The 15,978-nt window shown below is 38.2% G+C and overlaps 1 protein-coding gene across 7 annotated transcripts in view; it reads right to left on the bottom strand.

Annotated features, from left to right (window-relative positions):
• The window catches only part of CCPG1 (cell cycle progression 1), a 23,355-nt gene extending 7,377 nt beyond the window's left edge, over positions 1-15,978 (bottom strand). For 3 of the 7 annotated variants that reach the window (XM_040077384.2, XM_040077387.2, XM_040077388.1), the window contains exons 1-8: positions 15,886-15,978; positions 11,569-11,640; positions 7,587-7,701; positions 7,024-7,106; positions 6,615-6,822; positions 5,511-5,606; positions 2,469-2,711; positions 2,058-2,069 (exon numbers count right to left, since the gene is read on the bottom strand). In XM_040077384.2, coding sequence (XP_039933318.1) covers positions 2,058-2,069; positions 2,469-2,711; positions 5,511-5,606; positions 6,615-6,822; positions 7,024-7,106; positions 7,587-7,701; positions 11,569-11,628 — 817 coding nt within the window. In that variant the 5' untranslated portion in view covers positions 11,629-11,640; positions 15,886-15,978. Of the gene's footprint in view, positions 1-2,057; positions 2,070-2,468; positions 2,712-5,510; positions 5,607-6,614; positions 6,823-7,023; positions 7,107-7,586; positions 7,702-11,568; positions 11,641-14,283; positions 14,305-15,885 lie in introns of those variants that run through there. The other 4 variants (XM_058422398.1, XM_040077385.2, XM_040077389.2 and 1 more) reach the window with 4 other exon arrangements.

Here is a 15,978-nt window from a genome sequence, read left to right as displayed (position 1 = left end):
AAGGCTACAGAGTAAGCAATTGTCCTGTTTTTCAACTGTCAGACAAAGGCTGAGACACCCTGATTTTCAGAAAAATTATCTTTGCTGTACTAACCAGCAATTTCTTTTTGTCAAGACCAACTTCTTGACTGGTACTTCCTCACCTACCATATGTTCTCTAAATCCTAACACTGATGTAGTTTTTATATATTTGCTTTCAATATTCCCTGGAATTGACTCTAGAGAGAAAGGCAACAGCAATATTTAGGTATTTCTTTCAATACCAACACAGCATATTCAGAGCTCTATTTCTGTATTTAAAGACAGGGGGAGACATATTATTAAACAGAAGAAATACTGCAAGTACGCTTACACAGATGAATGTTTTGTGCTCTCTTAATTTTTATCTATTGTCAAGTGTGACCTTAAAAAAAAGACTGTTATATTAAACCAAGCTGAACTATAATAGTTCAATTCAGCTAAGCAAAGGCAACATTTTTACAGCTATGATTTTAAGTCTGCAGAATCCTAGTAAGCACTTCTTGGGAGCATAGTTCCTTTCATAAATTAATTTAAGTATACTGACAAAAATTTGGTTTTAATATTTATCTTTTATAGATGCCTTTGAGGAAGTCCATAGATCCTAACAAACTAAAACCTGCATCTGGAAAATCATTAGTTAGTGTAAAGGGTTCATGTTAGATAGAACCTGAATTACAGAAAAACACTTAAAGCTCTCTTTCTCTCCTTATCAAAAATCTTAATTTAGGTACAATAAGCAAAAATGACATTTAGCAATGCAGAAAATGAACATATTGAGGTGCCATTCCTCAGTAATTGGTTTGTGTTTCCAGCTGGTACTCTAAGTCACAGTATCCTTCAGATTCTTTAAGTAACCAAATCTTACTAACTATAGCATTATAGCTAAGTCCCACTTGCAGTTTCTGGTTAAAGAAAAAAATTAAATATCTGAATGTCAGTAAGGAGACATATTTCTGGCAAGAACTTTCTACCTAATTTAAGCTTCACCCGTTACCTACAAAGTTTGCCCTCTTTCAGTTCTCCTTCCTAGAGCATCATAAAGCCAGTTAACTCAGTTTAATACTGATGGGATACAGTTATTGATTAAAATCTAACCCTAGTTGCTTTCTACATCTTTAAAAGTCTTAAGGGCATTCTGGAGCTCTAGCTATAAGGAAAACACTATCCTGATATGGACCCAAAAAAAGAAAAGTAATTTTATAAAAAGTTACCCTTTCCAATCCTCTTACACGACAATTAGCCTAACATTGGAAGAGTGCTGTGGGAAACATTCATTCCAAGTGGAACCACAAAAATACAAAGTAGTCCTCTAGGGAGATGGACGCTCTGCAAGTTTGTGTTTAAAAAAACCCAGAAAAACAAACCTAAAAACAGGAAGATAGAACCAGGACTTCATTTCCTTTCTAGTGCTAGAAAGATCAGTTATCACATAACCATGAAGAACTTTCATCTGAAGAAGCAAAAATTGAAGCCACACAGAGTTGCCTTCTTTCTGCTGAAAATGCTGCCATCACTGTCATCACCGATGACAATTTTTACTTAGAAGTACAGATTCAGTGAATGAATGAGTGAATTCCTTAAAAAATGTATTACCCTGAGTCCATGTTCAAAGTGTATTTTTCATCCACAGATCTCCAAGGTGTTTAAAAGGATAGTATTTATCATTGACACCAAACTAAACACAGTGATTACCAACAAATCTCAAGTTCCCACCACAAGCCCTATCACAGACTGGTCTGGTCATTGTGCTCCTCCATGCCTCTAGCAGGCCAATATTCACCAATTAGTTTTCACACCAGTTACTGCTACCTGCTGTACCTGCTACATAAAATGTATTTGTATGATTGGATTAGTTGTTCCTATAATCCCATACACATGGGATTATAGCAATTCCTGAGACTTGATTTTTTGTTCTATTTTCATAATCTAAGTATGCATTCATAGATGGACGTGTGTGTACACATAGACACACAGGGTTTAAAAAGTAAATCTGAATGCAAGCACAGCATCCACAGTACATCACTCAAGGCTCTTACCTTCAGGTTTACCTAAGAATAAAAAAAATCAAGATCAAGTGAAAATTAATACAAATCACAAAAGAAGGGCCAAAATTTAAATCCCTAACAATTAGTCAACACCAAATCCAAAGAATTACATCCCCCATCTCCAGCTGAATCACGTCTTTTTAGAAAGGCACGTTTTCATATAAAACTAGAGCTACTCAGGAAAAATTTCTGTTTACCACATTACCATGTGAAGTCATGTGTATTACATGCAGTTGCACTGCTGAAGGACCTCCCTGTATTACCAATACAACAGCAGTTGCTTTCTCTCATTTTTAGGTTCAGGTTGTTGGCAGAGAACAAGAAAAAACATCGGAGCGACAATAAACCAGCATTTGCTACGCAAGATGCAGACCCCACGGGCTCTGCGCTCCCTGAACTCACCATAGAAGTGCCCGAAGCCCATGCTGATGGCGATCACCAGCGCCAGGACGATGCATCTGTTCAGGCCGCTGCTGAACTGGCGCTGGTGCTGCTCCTCCCGGGCCGGCTCCGGCTCTGGCTCCGGCTCCGGCTCGGAGCTCGACACCCCGCGCTTCCTCGGGCGCCGCTTGCGCACCGCCGGGCTGCCCTGGCCGCCGCTTTCATCGCTGCTGGACTCGGCGGGGCTGGCCTGGGATGGAAAAACTGGAAAGCGACACACAGCCGTGGTTAAAATGCATTCAGTATCGCGCTCAAGAGCAAACTGAGTATCCGGATCCGTAATGTTTGTGCAAAATAGATTTGGCGTTTATCTTTGAGAACGTTAATAAAACAAAAATGCCTCTGCAAATTCTGGTGAGGTAGAAAGATTAAGAATTTGGCTTTCCTTCTCTTGCAGCTATTAAAACTGAAATACTTAATAATGAAAGAGCAATATAAAGGCTTGCTAAAAGAAGGCCTCCTAGAAGACAGACGTGGTTTTGTTACATGCTCTCAAAAAACTTCATTCTGTGATCTGCATGCAAATGCAGACAAAATTGCATTAAAGTTCCATTAATGTAGCTATTAGAAATATTCAAAATCAAGATACAAATTTATTTAGATGTGCAATTTTGTTTAGTTTTAATATCTACCATATACTATCTGTTAATATCTTTACCCACCTTTCAAAAATGCCATTTTCAACCACTACTGCACAGGAAAAAAACCACTCAGGTACTTTTGTGATTGTTCTTTCCCAACACTCTGCTATTACCTGACTGAAGTTTTGGTGAATTGGACAAGAGATTTTGAGATATCTCATCTTTGAGATAAGAACAAATTCTAACCTTAAAAAAAATACCTTTTATAGAATATTTGCAAATTTATAGTTATTACACCACTTATATGTTCATGTTCCAATGGCCCAAAAGCCTCATATTCTAACCAGGAGAATAACAACAGAGCTGTAATTGCTTGTTCCCATTTTTACAAATGTTTGTTACTGTAAATAGATTTATATAATCCAGTATGTAAGTAATTATTGTTTCATCTCCCTCCTTTAAAAGCACATCCTTCGAGTGCAAGGTAGGTATCAAGGGGAAACAGTAGTAGGGTGGACAAGTAGCTTTCAAGTCTCTACATTCTGTGTTTAATTCACACGTCTGGAATAAATTTAATGGGATCAGTGAAGTCTCCAGACATGACAAAGTGCTCCTGCTTGGACACTGATTTGGACACAATCACACAATGCTAATGCCCCTGCTAGAAATATGGTTGTTCATTCTCATATCAATCGTCATTACTCAGAATGTAAAAATACAAATACAGAGAGACTCTCCTTGAACAGTTCACAACTGTAAAATCATTTGTTTGAGCAAAGCCATGCACACATGACTGAACAGACAAGAATGCCAAGCAGTGCTAGCTATTATCTATAAAATGCATTACCACTTAAGATTCTTCACTTAAAATAAATTACAACTTGATAGAAGTGATTGCACCAATCCCAGAAAAGATTATCAATTAGTATCTGGAACGCTTCTGATTTCTAAGTCCATGGACAAGCAACATGACACATTATGAAAGACAACTTCCTCCCTTAATAAAAAACTCAATTTTAGTAAATCAGTCAAACCAGACCAACCAAGCAGACTTTGCAATAAAGACAGATCACTTAAACAGTGACTCAGACATGCAGACACTTAAATAAATTTATATAGCTCAGTAGAGAAGGACACTATTTTATAATCAGTCATTTGAGCAGATGCATTCCTCCCAATCCTGGAAAACAAAGGCAAACAAACATTCAGAACACATCCCTAGAATGAAGAGGTCAGACATTGTAGAGAAATATACAAGACAAACTTAGTAAGAAGTGTTATTCTTGCTCATCTGTGGGGGGTTTTAGGGCTTTTCAACAACCGAGGAAGCTTACACATATGGAATACAAAAGTATTGTTGAGGAACAAGCTGCTTCTAGCCAAATGGGAAAATTCTTTGATACACATTGGGCAGCAAAGAATAGGAAAGGAGAAAAAAATAAGACAATCAGAAAGAAAAACGCTGTAAGACACTTAAAGCCATTCATAAGCACTTACTGGCAAAGTTGTCATCAGCAATTACACTTTCAGGCAAGAAAGACACTGCCTTAACAGCTGCTGGAAGAGTTTGGTACAAAGCTATGCTCTAACAGTACCAAGATGGAAAGGACTACAGTTGAAACAAAGTGTGACCACACTAGCAGTCCAAAATCCTAGTTTCTATTGTGATTCTGAAGTGTCAGATCTACACCAGAAATCAGATAAAGTCAGTTGACATTTCTGCACAGACACAGCTCAGACAGAGTTTGCTGGAGCATATGGGTGCTTCTGCTGGCTGAACATCACTCATGAAGCAACATTAAAACATTCCTGCTTGCATGATGAAGACAGGAATTGGTATGCAAAAAGAAGTGGCAGAAAATCCTTGTAGAACACTTTAGTATCTACATGAGGAAGAATCTGAGGCTCATCCTCTTCCAACACAAAAGAACACTCAACAGGAAGTGGATGGCAAAGATTTCTGTTGCCACTTTTTGTCACTGCTAAAACTTCATCATTTAAAATAATTGCAAAAATACTCCTGACATTTTCTGCAATACTTGATCAGTTGAATGCACAGCACTAAAGGCCATGCTGAAATCAGCTTCAAGTTAGAAGGAATAAATTCTTTTTGCCAGTCACACATAGGCTTGGAATCCAACAAGAACTATCCATTTAAACAATCAAGCACACACATTAAAATGTATTACAAACCTTACTGATGTCTGCTCCAAACCTACATGCGAGGTTAACATCTTTTTAAAGAAGCACATAAGACACTGACAGCGTAGCCAAGTTCTTCAGTGAGGATTGGCTTTCAGCATCTGTCTAGAATATGACTACTACAAGATCAAGTCAGATTGCTATCAAAAATGGTAAGAACACTCCATGCAAGCCATAAGCAATCAGCTTTGCACAAGCTGATCAAATTTAATCACACCACCTTGGAAAGGAAGACTGCGAGATACATGCTCTTTCACCTCATTTCCCCATCCCCTTACACAATCAGGAATCTTCCACAGCTTCTCCAGCCAAGTGACTTTTGTGTACAAAAACATAGGGGGAAAAGAAAGGCACTTTTAGAACTCATCCCTAAAAGAAAAAAACAAAGTCAACTAAATCTTAACTTAAAAATTAGGTTAGATTCCCCAGAAGACTTAAAGAAGGTGACAGCTTTGTTACAAATCTCCACTGGTTGTGGTTAGATGCCAAGCTGTCACTTTCTGTTTCCAGTGGATACTACACAGATACACAAACATTGAATGATACCGTACCCTACTCAAAGATAAAATAGTATTTTAGGTAAAATCTTGGTTGTATAATAAACTTAATTTGAAAGATAAAAATCAACAATACAAAGGTGTCATAGAGAACAAAGAGAGCAGAAGAGATTACAAACAAGCAGCAAAAAAGAATTATAGAGGAAGACCTGTTGCTCTTCTCTAGTTCTCTAAACAGGAAGTTTTTTGTTTGGATTTGTTATGGGGTTTTTTTGTTGCTCTTCATTGGGCTAATATTCATCTCCTTCCTCCTGATTATAATGCACTGCTTATTTCAGCCAAACACTGGGAGTATCTTAAATACATAAATATACACTACATAGCTATGAGGGTGGTACAAAGTTTTTGTAGTCATACTGCTTAGTCCTCATGGCATCAAAAAATCATCTCCCACTCGCTAGTCATTTCTGCCAGCTCTATATAAAGCCCAAAATACTGCCAAGAGAAAACCTACAATTATTCTATGAACTAAAAGTAATTTTAATTCTCCAAGATATGTTACAAATTAACGTTCTATTTAAAATAGTGAACACTTAATGAGACAGATTGCTTTCAAATAAAAATATTGCAGACATACATTTAGACAAATTGTAAAGGGCAGCTTGACTTTTTCTAGAGACTGAAAATACTTGGATATGTACTCAACAACATCATTATTTTTTTTTCCTCTCTCCACAAAAAGAGGGTTCCCTAACCAAAGATTGGTTTGGGTTTTTTTTCCTGGTGACATTTTTGCACACAGCTGCTCAGGATTGTATTGCTCTTACCAGTTTCTACATGGGAAAATGCATATTGACTGCTAGAGGAGGAACCCATGTTAAAATCCTCTGAACTTGGAGCTTCTTCACCATCAGCTGGAGCTTCCTCCTGACTCTGAGTTTCTTCTGGTTTTGGAGCTTCAAGTGTAACAATGTCAGAATCATCACTAATAGTTCCAATGCAGGACCCATCATCAGGAACTTTTTCTTTATTTCCCTAGGGAAAGGGACAATGGGAGAAGTATTGAAACACAGAAAACATAAAGTAATTAAAACAAACAAACAAGAAACCAAGAACTGTTGGAACTTTAGGAAAGGAAAAATTTGTCTTTATTTTAATGCCTTCAAAATACTTCTTGCCAATGACAGATGGGGCTTACAGAAGCTTCTGAATAATGTAATCTGTAATGTAATTTACCTCTGGAACTTCTGTCTGAGTTTCTTCAAAACCAGATAGAGCGTTATCTACTGCTGGGATCTCTTCATCATTGCTGCACTGAGCTATATGAATAAAAAGAGTAAATAAACAAGCAAACAAACATAGGATTAAAAGCAGCAACCACAAATTATGCCCACACGCACATAACATTAAAATACAGTGTCACAATGTCATTTTCTAGGAGTACAAGTATTGATAGTTTCTTCCAAATTATTCTTATTTGATCTATGACATTACTAGGGAATACTTTTTTTAATCAATAACACTTCTATAAACTACCTTCCAGCAACACCAGTGCACACCATGCTATAACACCTCTAAAGTATGCACAAAATAAAAGACATTCTACTAATTTCACATATTTCAGGAAAAAATACTTTTATAAAGTTGATGATTGAATATTTTACATAATACTGGTGAAGCAAATACCCTGACAGAGGTCCACAAAGTACATAAAAATGTATTGAAAATATTAATTTTGTGCCAATGTTACAATAAATATTGACCTATTTCATGAAACTGCTCCCCTTTTAAAATCTTACCTTGTAAATCAATTGCCTGCTCTTCTTCTTGCAAAGAAACATATTCTTCTGAAACAAACTCATGGTTATCATTTGTGCTTCCATTTTCTGAGGTCACTGTCTCTATGTCAGAACCCTGAAAGTGAAGAGTTTAAATGGACATTACAATTACTGTAATGGGTTTCCAAAGGGTTACAAAGAAAATAGAATATTAGTAATAAAAACAGAAACAGAAAAACTGAGCCTTTAAAACTGGAGACAACTTCGAGCAAAGAAAAGCAAGTGAAATACCAAATAATTAACTAGAGTGAAACAAGTGTTAGTGTGTAATACTCAGGACCTAGGTTAAAAAAAGTTAGATGAGTAGAATTCTAAGGAGCAAAAATGACAGCAATTTAGGCATTAATTAACAACTACACCAAGTATTTTAAATAATTATTTTTATTGTCTTTATTAGATCTGTTTATTAAATGGAATTTAGATGAGGTTTTAAATATGGGATTTAATTCTTGCTCCCAGGTCTATCTATTGTATGAAAATACAGACACTCTCCCAAAAATAGAACTTTCAAGCACATCAATATGAGTTTTAATAAATACTACTACCAGGAAAAACTATGTGTAACTTTAATAACTCTCAATTCCTGTCAGAAATTTTGAAAGGCTGCTTATATAGTACATCTCTGATACCTCAAAACCAAATATTTATACAAACTCTATATTGGATTTCTGTCTTTAATCCAGAAAGGAGCCTTCGTTATTAGTCAGCTGCCAGTCAGCAACACCAGAGCACAACAGGAATTGCAAATAAACAACACCAGGAGACTGCAGAGTACTAAAGGCAAGCAATATGCTTGACAATTCCAAATATTTAATCTTGATATTGTAGTTTTTGTTGAAAATTACTGATGAGACACTAGTAAGGGTATTAGCAAACTACAAACATGCAAAACATAATTGAAAAATACTAAGTGACTCTGATCCATAAATAAGTTGAGCTGTTTTTGTAAACAGAGATAGTTATTTTTGCAACAGCAGGTGTGAAATTACAGTAGCAGCAATACTTCCAGATCAGTTTCCCTGGCTGTCTCATTTCAGGACTCGAGCAAACATGTATGTTTTTGTTTTTATAGAGACTGTACTTCAGGAGGATTCGCTACCTCAAAAAGAATTGTATAAGATACGTTCTATAATCATGTTACAAAGTTATGTTTCTTTTTAAAAGGCTTCAAAAATTAACCCCTTTGGTAAACTGTTAAATACTTTGTATCTTCCTTCCCCCTCCACCTTTTTTAACACTTTGCATATTTTTTCCTTTTAACTACACAAGTATCACAACTTCCGGATGTGTTTTACAGAAATTCAGCTCTCATTTACAAGTAATTTACTATTATCTGAGTGAAATCTCAGGAAAGAAAATACAAAGTTATTTGGGGTTTTTGGGTTGGTCGAGTTTTACAGATAGGAATACAGGTTTATTATGTGACAATTGTCCTCTGGTGTGACAGAACCACTACGATGATTTCTTAAACTGTGAATAAGAAGAATAACATTTGATTTTGCCCAGGCTCCACAAGAAGGAAAACACCAGGAGTATTGCTTAAGACAGATTACAATTTTAGCTAAAAACTGAAGAAAACAGGCGAGCTGAGTACAGGGTAAGCCATCCTTTTCTTAAAAACACACAGTCAGGTGTGAATGCATGAACTCTCTGACACACTTCATCTGATGCTGGACCTTCATCACTCTCCCATTTCAGCAATAGCAAAGAGGTCAAGAAAAGATATTGTCACCTCTCTACCCTCCTACACAAAATTAGCAAGTCGTTTCTTAGGAGCAGTCCAACAATGCACAGCACCACTGCTTCTCTGTCCAAAGCCCACACTCAGTCCAGCACACACAGCTGCAGTCCCTGCAGCCACAGCCTGGACAACAGCCACTTCTTGCCCCTCAACACACTGAAAAACATATCCAGAGACAGATTCCACTGCGTCATCATCAATACAGGTCGCAGCATATGTGAGAAAATAATACTACAGTACTCCAAATCTGTCTAACCCATAGTTCTACCCCTGTTCTAAACATCTAAACCAATTCACTGCAGTTTACAGAAGTCTATGTCCCCCTCCCTGGGTAATAGCTGTGTGAAGGGTACCTGGCTATCCCATCCATTCCACTTTCTTCACGCTAAGATTCAAAGCTGTCCTACCAGAAAAATGCTAAAAATGGCAGCTTTCAAACACCAGTGTTTTCCTATTTTTATTTCACTGAATCAGGGATGAGTAACTGGGAACACAAAATCTCCATGCCACAGAAATCTGTTTTGCTTTGGCTAGACAAATCCCAGCCATCCTACAATCTTGTGCTATGTTAACTTATTTAGACTGCATAATTCACTTGCAGTTACAGTGTAAAATAACCATCCCAAGAATGAAAATAAAGTCTGCACAGCTGAATAACTCAACTGCTGAACTCAACTTCTAAATCCTTTCACTTTTATCTGAACTCTGAGTCCAGCAGTGTGTACGCTCTTGTAGCCCGCTTGGCCTTGAGGAATGGAGTGCATGAGTTTTCTGTTTCCTTTGGTGACAAGATTCCCAACCTGTCATCCAGCCCAAAACAAGGAAGAGAAGTTTTAACCATCTCTTAAATACCACTTTGCTGCCAACAGAAATGAAAGCATGGCCCAATATTTATAAACTTCAAACTGTATCACTTGTGACAAGGAACTGCCAAAACATGAGTGCAATCACAAGTTTGTAACAGCTTAGTTCCAAGTTACCCATTTTCATTATAATCTGCAAAACAGGGCAGTGTGCAGTGAAGGACAGCTGATCACCATGCATGATCTTCAGCCATTTTTTCCTACTTTCCTCCTCTGAATAAAACATCTCAAGTACTGGTCCTCAAATTTTTTTGCCCTGAAATTAGGACAGGCAACAAGTAGATGCAGGCAATACCTAAGTGTCACTCCAGGAAAACTGTCAATCCATCTGTCCTGAGGATTCTGGCTCAATGGCCTCCTCAGTTTACAAGACAATGTTAAATACTTAAGAACCAAACAAAACAAGCAAACCAGCCCACCCACCCTACACTCACGCATCAGCCAAGATCTGAAGAGACACAGAAATCCTCAGGACTGAAGGAGGAAAGGACACTGGAAGGAAGAGCTACTCAGAGGTTCTGAGCAACTCAGGCCTGCCTTGTCCACTGTGGGAAGGGAAGATAAAACACTCTTATCTACATTCATGTGTCTACAGCTGAGCAGGTGTGGAAGGCACCGTTTCAATCACTACAGTCAGTGCAGTCATTTGATCAAACCTAAGTGCTGACCTTGACATGAGGCTCCTGCTCTCCAGACTCCACTGACAGCATTGATTTCATCCACACAATGCAAACTTTGAAACCAACATCAGATCCAGACACTTGTCCCATTATGGTCATGGAATACATACTTGTCCCTGTCCTAATTTTCTTCCTTCTATAAGGAAGACTACGTAAGGACAGAGGGCTGTTCCTAAACAAGCACTGCTGAAATTAGGATCAGATACTTTAGTGGTAGAAAAAAATTGGGGAAATCATGGAATCATTCCCTTCTGCACAAGATATTTTTCCTGCCCAGTATTCCCAACTTTGTTTTGGTGAGGCTACAGGTTTGTCAGGAGAAGAAGAAATGTATTAGCAACAACAGACAAGTTACAGAATGCTAATGTTCTCAGGCAGGATGGAACAGAAGAATGTATGCCACTAAAATTCTACCAGCTCTTCAAAGTAAAACCTTTGCAGAAAAACAAATTATTTTAAATATCAAAATTTATATCAACAATAGTAAAACTATACATTTTTTAAATAGTAGTTTTATGATTTACTAATAAATTTCTCTTCTATATTCTCTGTCAGTATGCAAAATCTACACAAAACAAGAATTACTAAGCTGAAATAATATTTTACTGCCTATAGATAGCCTTAAAGTGACAGAACTTCAGCAATGTGAAATTGGGTACCTCGTGATTGATGACAGTCCAGCCACAAGATGAATCACTGTCGCTGGAATTTTCAGACATTTTCAAAGCACGCTGTAAGTAAAAGTAGACTTTTAATATGCAAGTCACACAATTTCACGGCTCCTTTGGAAAAAAAAAGTAAACAAGAATGGAAATCATGATGTTACAGAACAATATACTAACACAAAAATCGTTATTTTGGAATTGAGGGGGAAAAAACCCAGAATAAGAGTTGAGAAAGGAAATATATTCTTTTGTATGTATTTCCTATTATCTTCTTTATATTTGGAGCAAATATAGCTTTGCTAGGTACATACCTATTTCAGCCAGCCAAAAAGCTCTTAGACTAGATAGACACACACACATGAGGCTAGTCAATAAATTAATAATCAAAGTTAAACAGTGATGCTATAGACAAATTTTTAAGACGTGATTCAGTATGTGAAATAATTTCTGTTTTGTTACATGCACAGAAACTACAGTTTATTCAAGAAAAACACTGAGGTTTTTTGAGAAGAAACAGATTAGGATCTTTTGGTACTAATTTCCTTTAACTACTGGGGAGAAACAATGTTTCCTACATCTTTCACTCCTTCCAAGTACTCTCAAATACACTGATTCTGAAGAAAATTGAGAGTGTACCTGGCAACTACAAAAACAGCATAAAAATAACCCAAAGTATAATTATTATTTTTTTAACAATATTACCAGATGACTGGTAGTCACTTTCAGAAGAGAACTGCCCAACTGCAGCTGCCTGTTTATCTTTTCTCCTTTTTAACAGAGTATTCATTATTGTTGCATATTCCAATCAATTTTTCAAGTCCTTAACTAGCAAAAAGACTGTGTAAAGAAGTTTAACACATTTCTTGTTCCTTGAAATAAAAATATATCAAGTTGTTATATAAAATTTACTATGGATTCATCTTAGTGCAAAAAAATCTTCCCAAAATTGAATGTTGTCCAACTGATCGCCTGTTATATTATGCATAAACATAAAAAAACAGCCAAAGAAATCATGGTTCAATAAAGCTTTTATCACAGAATTTAAGACACCTGCTTTATTTCCCACTCTGAGTTAATTCCAGTAAGAACACTGAGGAAAGCATCTATGTGTTTAAATTTCTTTGCTCCTTATTATCAATCCTGTCGCCACTCCCAGTTTCTCAACACAGAAATTATACACAAAACTTAGAATAAGAACACCTAAGTACCTCAGTGTGGCTAGAAATTGGCACAACAAAATATAAAGCTTCCAATTCCATTTAGCTTGCTCACAAAACACAGTAAATGTGTCTCATATCTCTGCATTATGGTAGTTATTGCATGTTTTTCTAAGATAAAACTATTTTCTCATCAACTTCAACTAATATATTTACAGGCCTCTGTAAAAAAAAAAAGGCAATGGTGACAATCACAATGACAGTGTAAACACAAATATTCACTAACAATCAACTTAGCTATGGAAGTTAGAGAGAAACTGAAATTCTATTTTTTTTTTTTTAATAAAGCCCTACTTTGAATATGGTTGTAATTTTCCTGTAGATATTTTTCTTTCTTCATTAGTGCCTTTTCTGGAATCTCAACCCAGGAATGTCAGGTTGGGAGGAGGTGGGAAGAAATCTATTTTGGTTTGAGTTGTTTGGGTTTTTAAATTGCACTGCATTACAAGAATTTTTTTTTTTTTCAATCATAATTAATTTTTAAATCATACTTCTTCAATCATCAAAATAACCAATGCCCAAATGGCAAGGACTAAGTTCTAGAGTTTACATGTGACAACAACATCTGCTTGCTGTCATTAATTACCCTAAGTCTGACCAGGCATCCAGCAGCAGCAGCATTCCTTTCACAGGAAGGTAACTCCCAGCACCAGGACTTGTCACCTGTCAGAAACATCACTGGCTGCCTTGCAGAATCTGAAGTGAATTCTTAAAAGACAATTTCAGGGCACCAGTACAGTTTGATACAACTGCATCTACAGATTGTGAAAGCTCAAATTGTAATGACAGACTCTGTGCTGGACGTTGCAACATCTCTTCCCCCAGCTAACTCAGCATTTCACCCTGGGCCCCGGCTAACATGACAGAAACAGCATCCTGCTCTCCCTCTCCAGCTACAAAACACACTGACAGGTAACTCAGCACTGCAGAAGCCCAAATGTATCCTCTGTTCTGAACATAAAACCATGGCTTTGTGTTCCACATAAACACCTTCCCATCCCAAACAAAAGTTTCAGGACCTACGTGGGTACCAACATCATCAAAATATATTAAAGAAACTATATTTTGAGAAACAAGCAGCCAAACAATCATCATTTTCTATTGCTTGCTTGTCTTGATAAATGGCCTTGGTTAAAAGTTATTTATTTGTATTCAACCAGAATATTACACTAACAGTGCATATTTAGCTGCACACAGGTGACAAACCACCAAAGTAGAAAAGCTTTTAATATTAAGAAAAATAATGGAATTTAAAAATAACAATAATAAGAAGAAGAACACTAAGAATTATGGTTAGAACTGCTAAATTTAGCCAAATTACAATAGATAGATAGTTTGGCATCTGAAGGGCAGCTTTAGGGTAAGTGTATTCCTACAGGTACATTTAGGAAACAGATAGATGTAAAACAGTTACCAAAATTAAAGCACTTATTAATAACTTAGTTAGATCTAAAGGATCAAAAAGACCTAAAAGCTTTAATAAAAAAATTACCTAGGTACAGTGTTCCTAAACTTCCAGCTAAACAGCTTATTTCTGTAACAGATCAATAAAACTCATATAGTCATAACTAAATCCGAGATCAAATTCAATCCCCTAAGAAAAACAGAGGGCTAATTTGAACCTGATGGCTAAACTGACCCACTCACAAAATCTCCTCCAGTTTGATTCTCCACCAAATGACAAAGACCCACTAAGAATCAGTATGCTTCTCCAACCAGCCTAACGGGGCTGGAAACACTGCCACTGTCTTCCTGAATGCAACTTTTTTTTAAAAAAAAGATAGCTTTGAGCAGGAATTAAAAGACATAAAGCCTTCAAACTTCCTAACGAATCAAGATGACAGTAATGGGTTCTAGTCCAATAACAGCAGGGATAACTGGAGGATACACTAGAGTCTTACACATCTCCTGGATGTCAGGCCAAGCCAGAAGGAAAGACTAGGGGAAAAAAAAAACAACATCCCATGGTGCACTGGTTTTGTATGCTCACTACGTATCTTCATTGCCACTTCTGACATCACCTTCTTAATTTCTCTCCGAACAAATTAAATATCCATTACATTCAGAGTTCAATTTGTATGTATTTGGGGAAGGGGGGCAGGAATTCAAAACTGTGAACTATTTTCCTATCCTTAGTGAAACATAAACCAGAAGCACAAGGTGTAAAAGCCTACAGCTGTATGTATTGTTGATAACACAATACCAAGTTATCCCAGATACGTATATAAAAATAAATCTGAGATACCACATCCTATTTACCCACAGTGAAGCAGAATAAATACCAGTCTTAGAAAGAACCGCTCCAGCCTAAATAAACCCTCAAGCTCTATCATCTAAAAAGAGGATTTCATAGACTAAAAAACAAATAACCTTTGATAAGCACTGACAAAGATGAGTAATGGGCACCAAGAGGAATATTAACGTGTTCTACGGAGTTTGCTGTGCTGTCATTCCAAGTAAAAACTCTCAGTTCTCTTCTACAGTCGATTCTTTGTTGCACAACAGAAATAAAACCAGGTTCAGTGTTATTACACTTCAGTGTTCTCGCGGAAGTTTATTCTTTCTACTAAGTGTTAATTTCTTCCCCTACGAATACGTATAGCAACCCATATTGAATACAGAACGCTTCCTTGTTACGAAGGAAAGACAAACGCGGCTTCTACGAGCCAGACCCTCGCCAGGCTGGGCATTCCCTGCTCAGTCCCGACCCCTTGTCCCACGCAGGTGCTCCTGGAGCGCACCTGAACCAGAGCGCGGCTCGGCGCCAGCGCAGTTAAAGCGCCAGGACGCTGTTTATGAAACAGAGCACCTTGCATCAGCCGGAGAGGCAGCGGCAGATGACAGAGAAGGAAGTTGGCAAACGCCAGCGCCCGGGGCCGGGGCCGGCACGGCGGTGACCCCCGCGCGGAGCCCGCTCGCCCCCCGAGCGGCGCCGCCGCCCCGCGCGGCCCCGCTCCCCGCACGGGAACGGCCGCCCCGGCCCCGGCGCCCCGGGCTCTGCCCCGCTGCGGGCGGCCGCCGCGCCCCCCCGGAGCTCCCCGCGGCCGGGCCGGGGCAGGGCGGCCGCCCCCCGCGGGCCGGTCCCGCCGCCTACCTGAGCGCGGCCCTAGCGGGGCCCGGCACGGACGAGGGGCCGCGGCCGCAGCCGCCGGTGACGCCGTCACAAACAACCCGGCCCGCCCGGGCC

This window comes from Hirundo rustica, chromosome 13, assembly GCF_015227805.2.
Source record: "Hirundo rustica isolate bHirRus1 chromosome 13, bHirRus1.pri.v3, whole genome shotgun sequence".
In the NCBI taxonomy this organism is placed as follows: Eukaryota; Metazoa; Chordata; class Aves; order Passeriformes; family Hirundinidae; genus Hirundo; species Hirundo rustica.
Note: the sequence above shows the minus strand (reverse complement) of the source record. Positions and strands in the feature narration are given on the sequence as shown.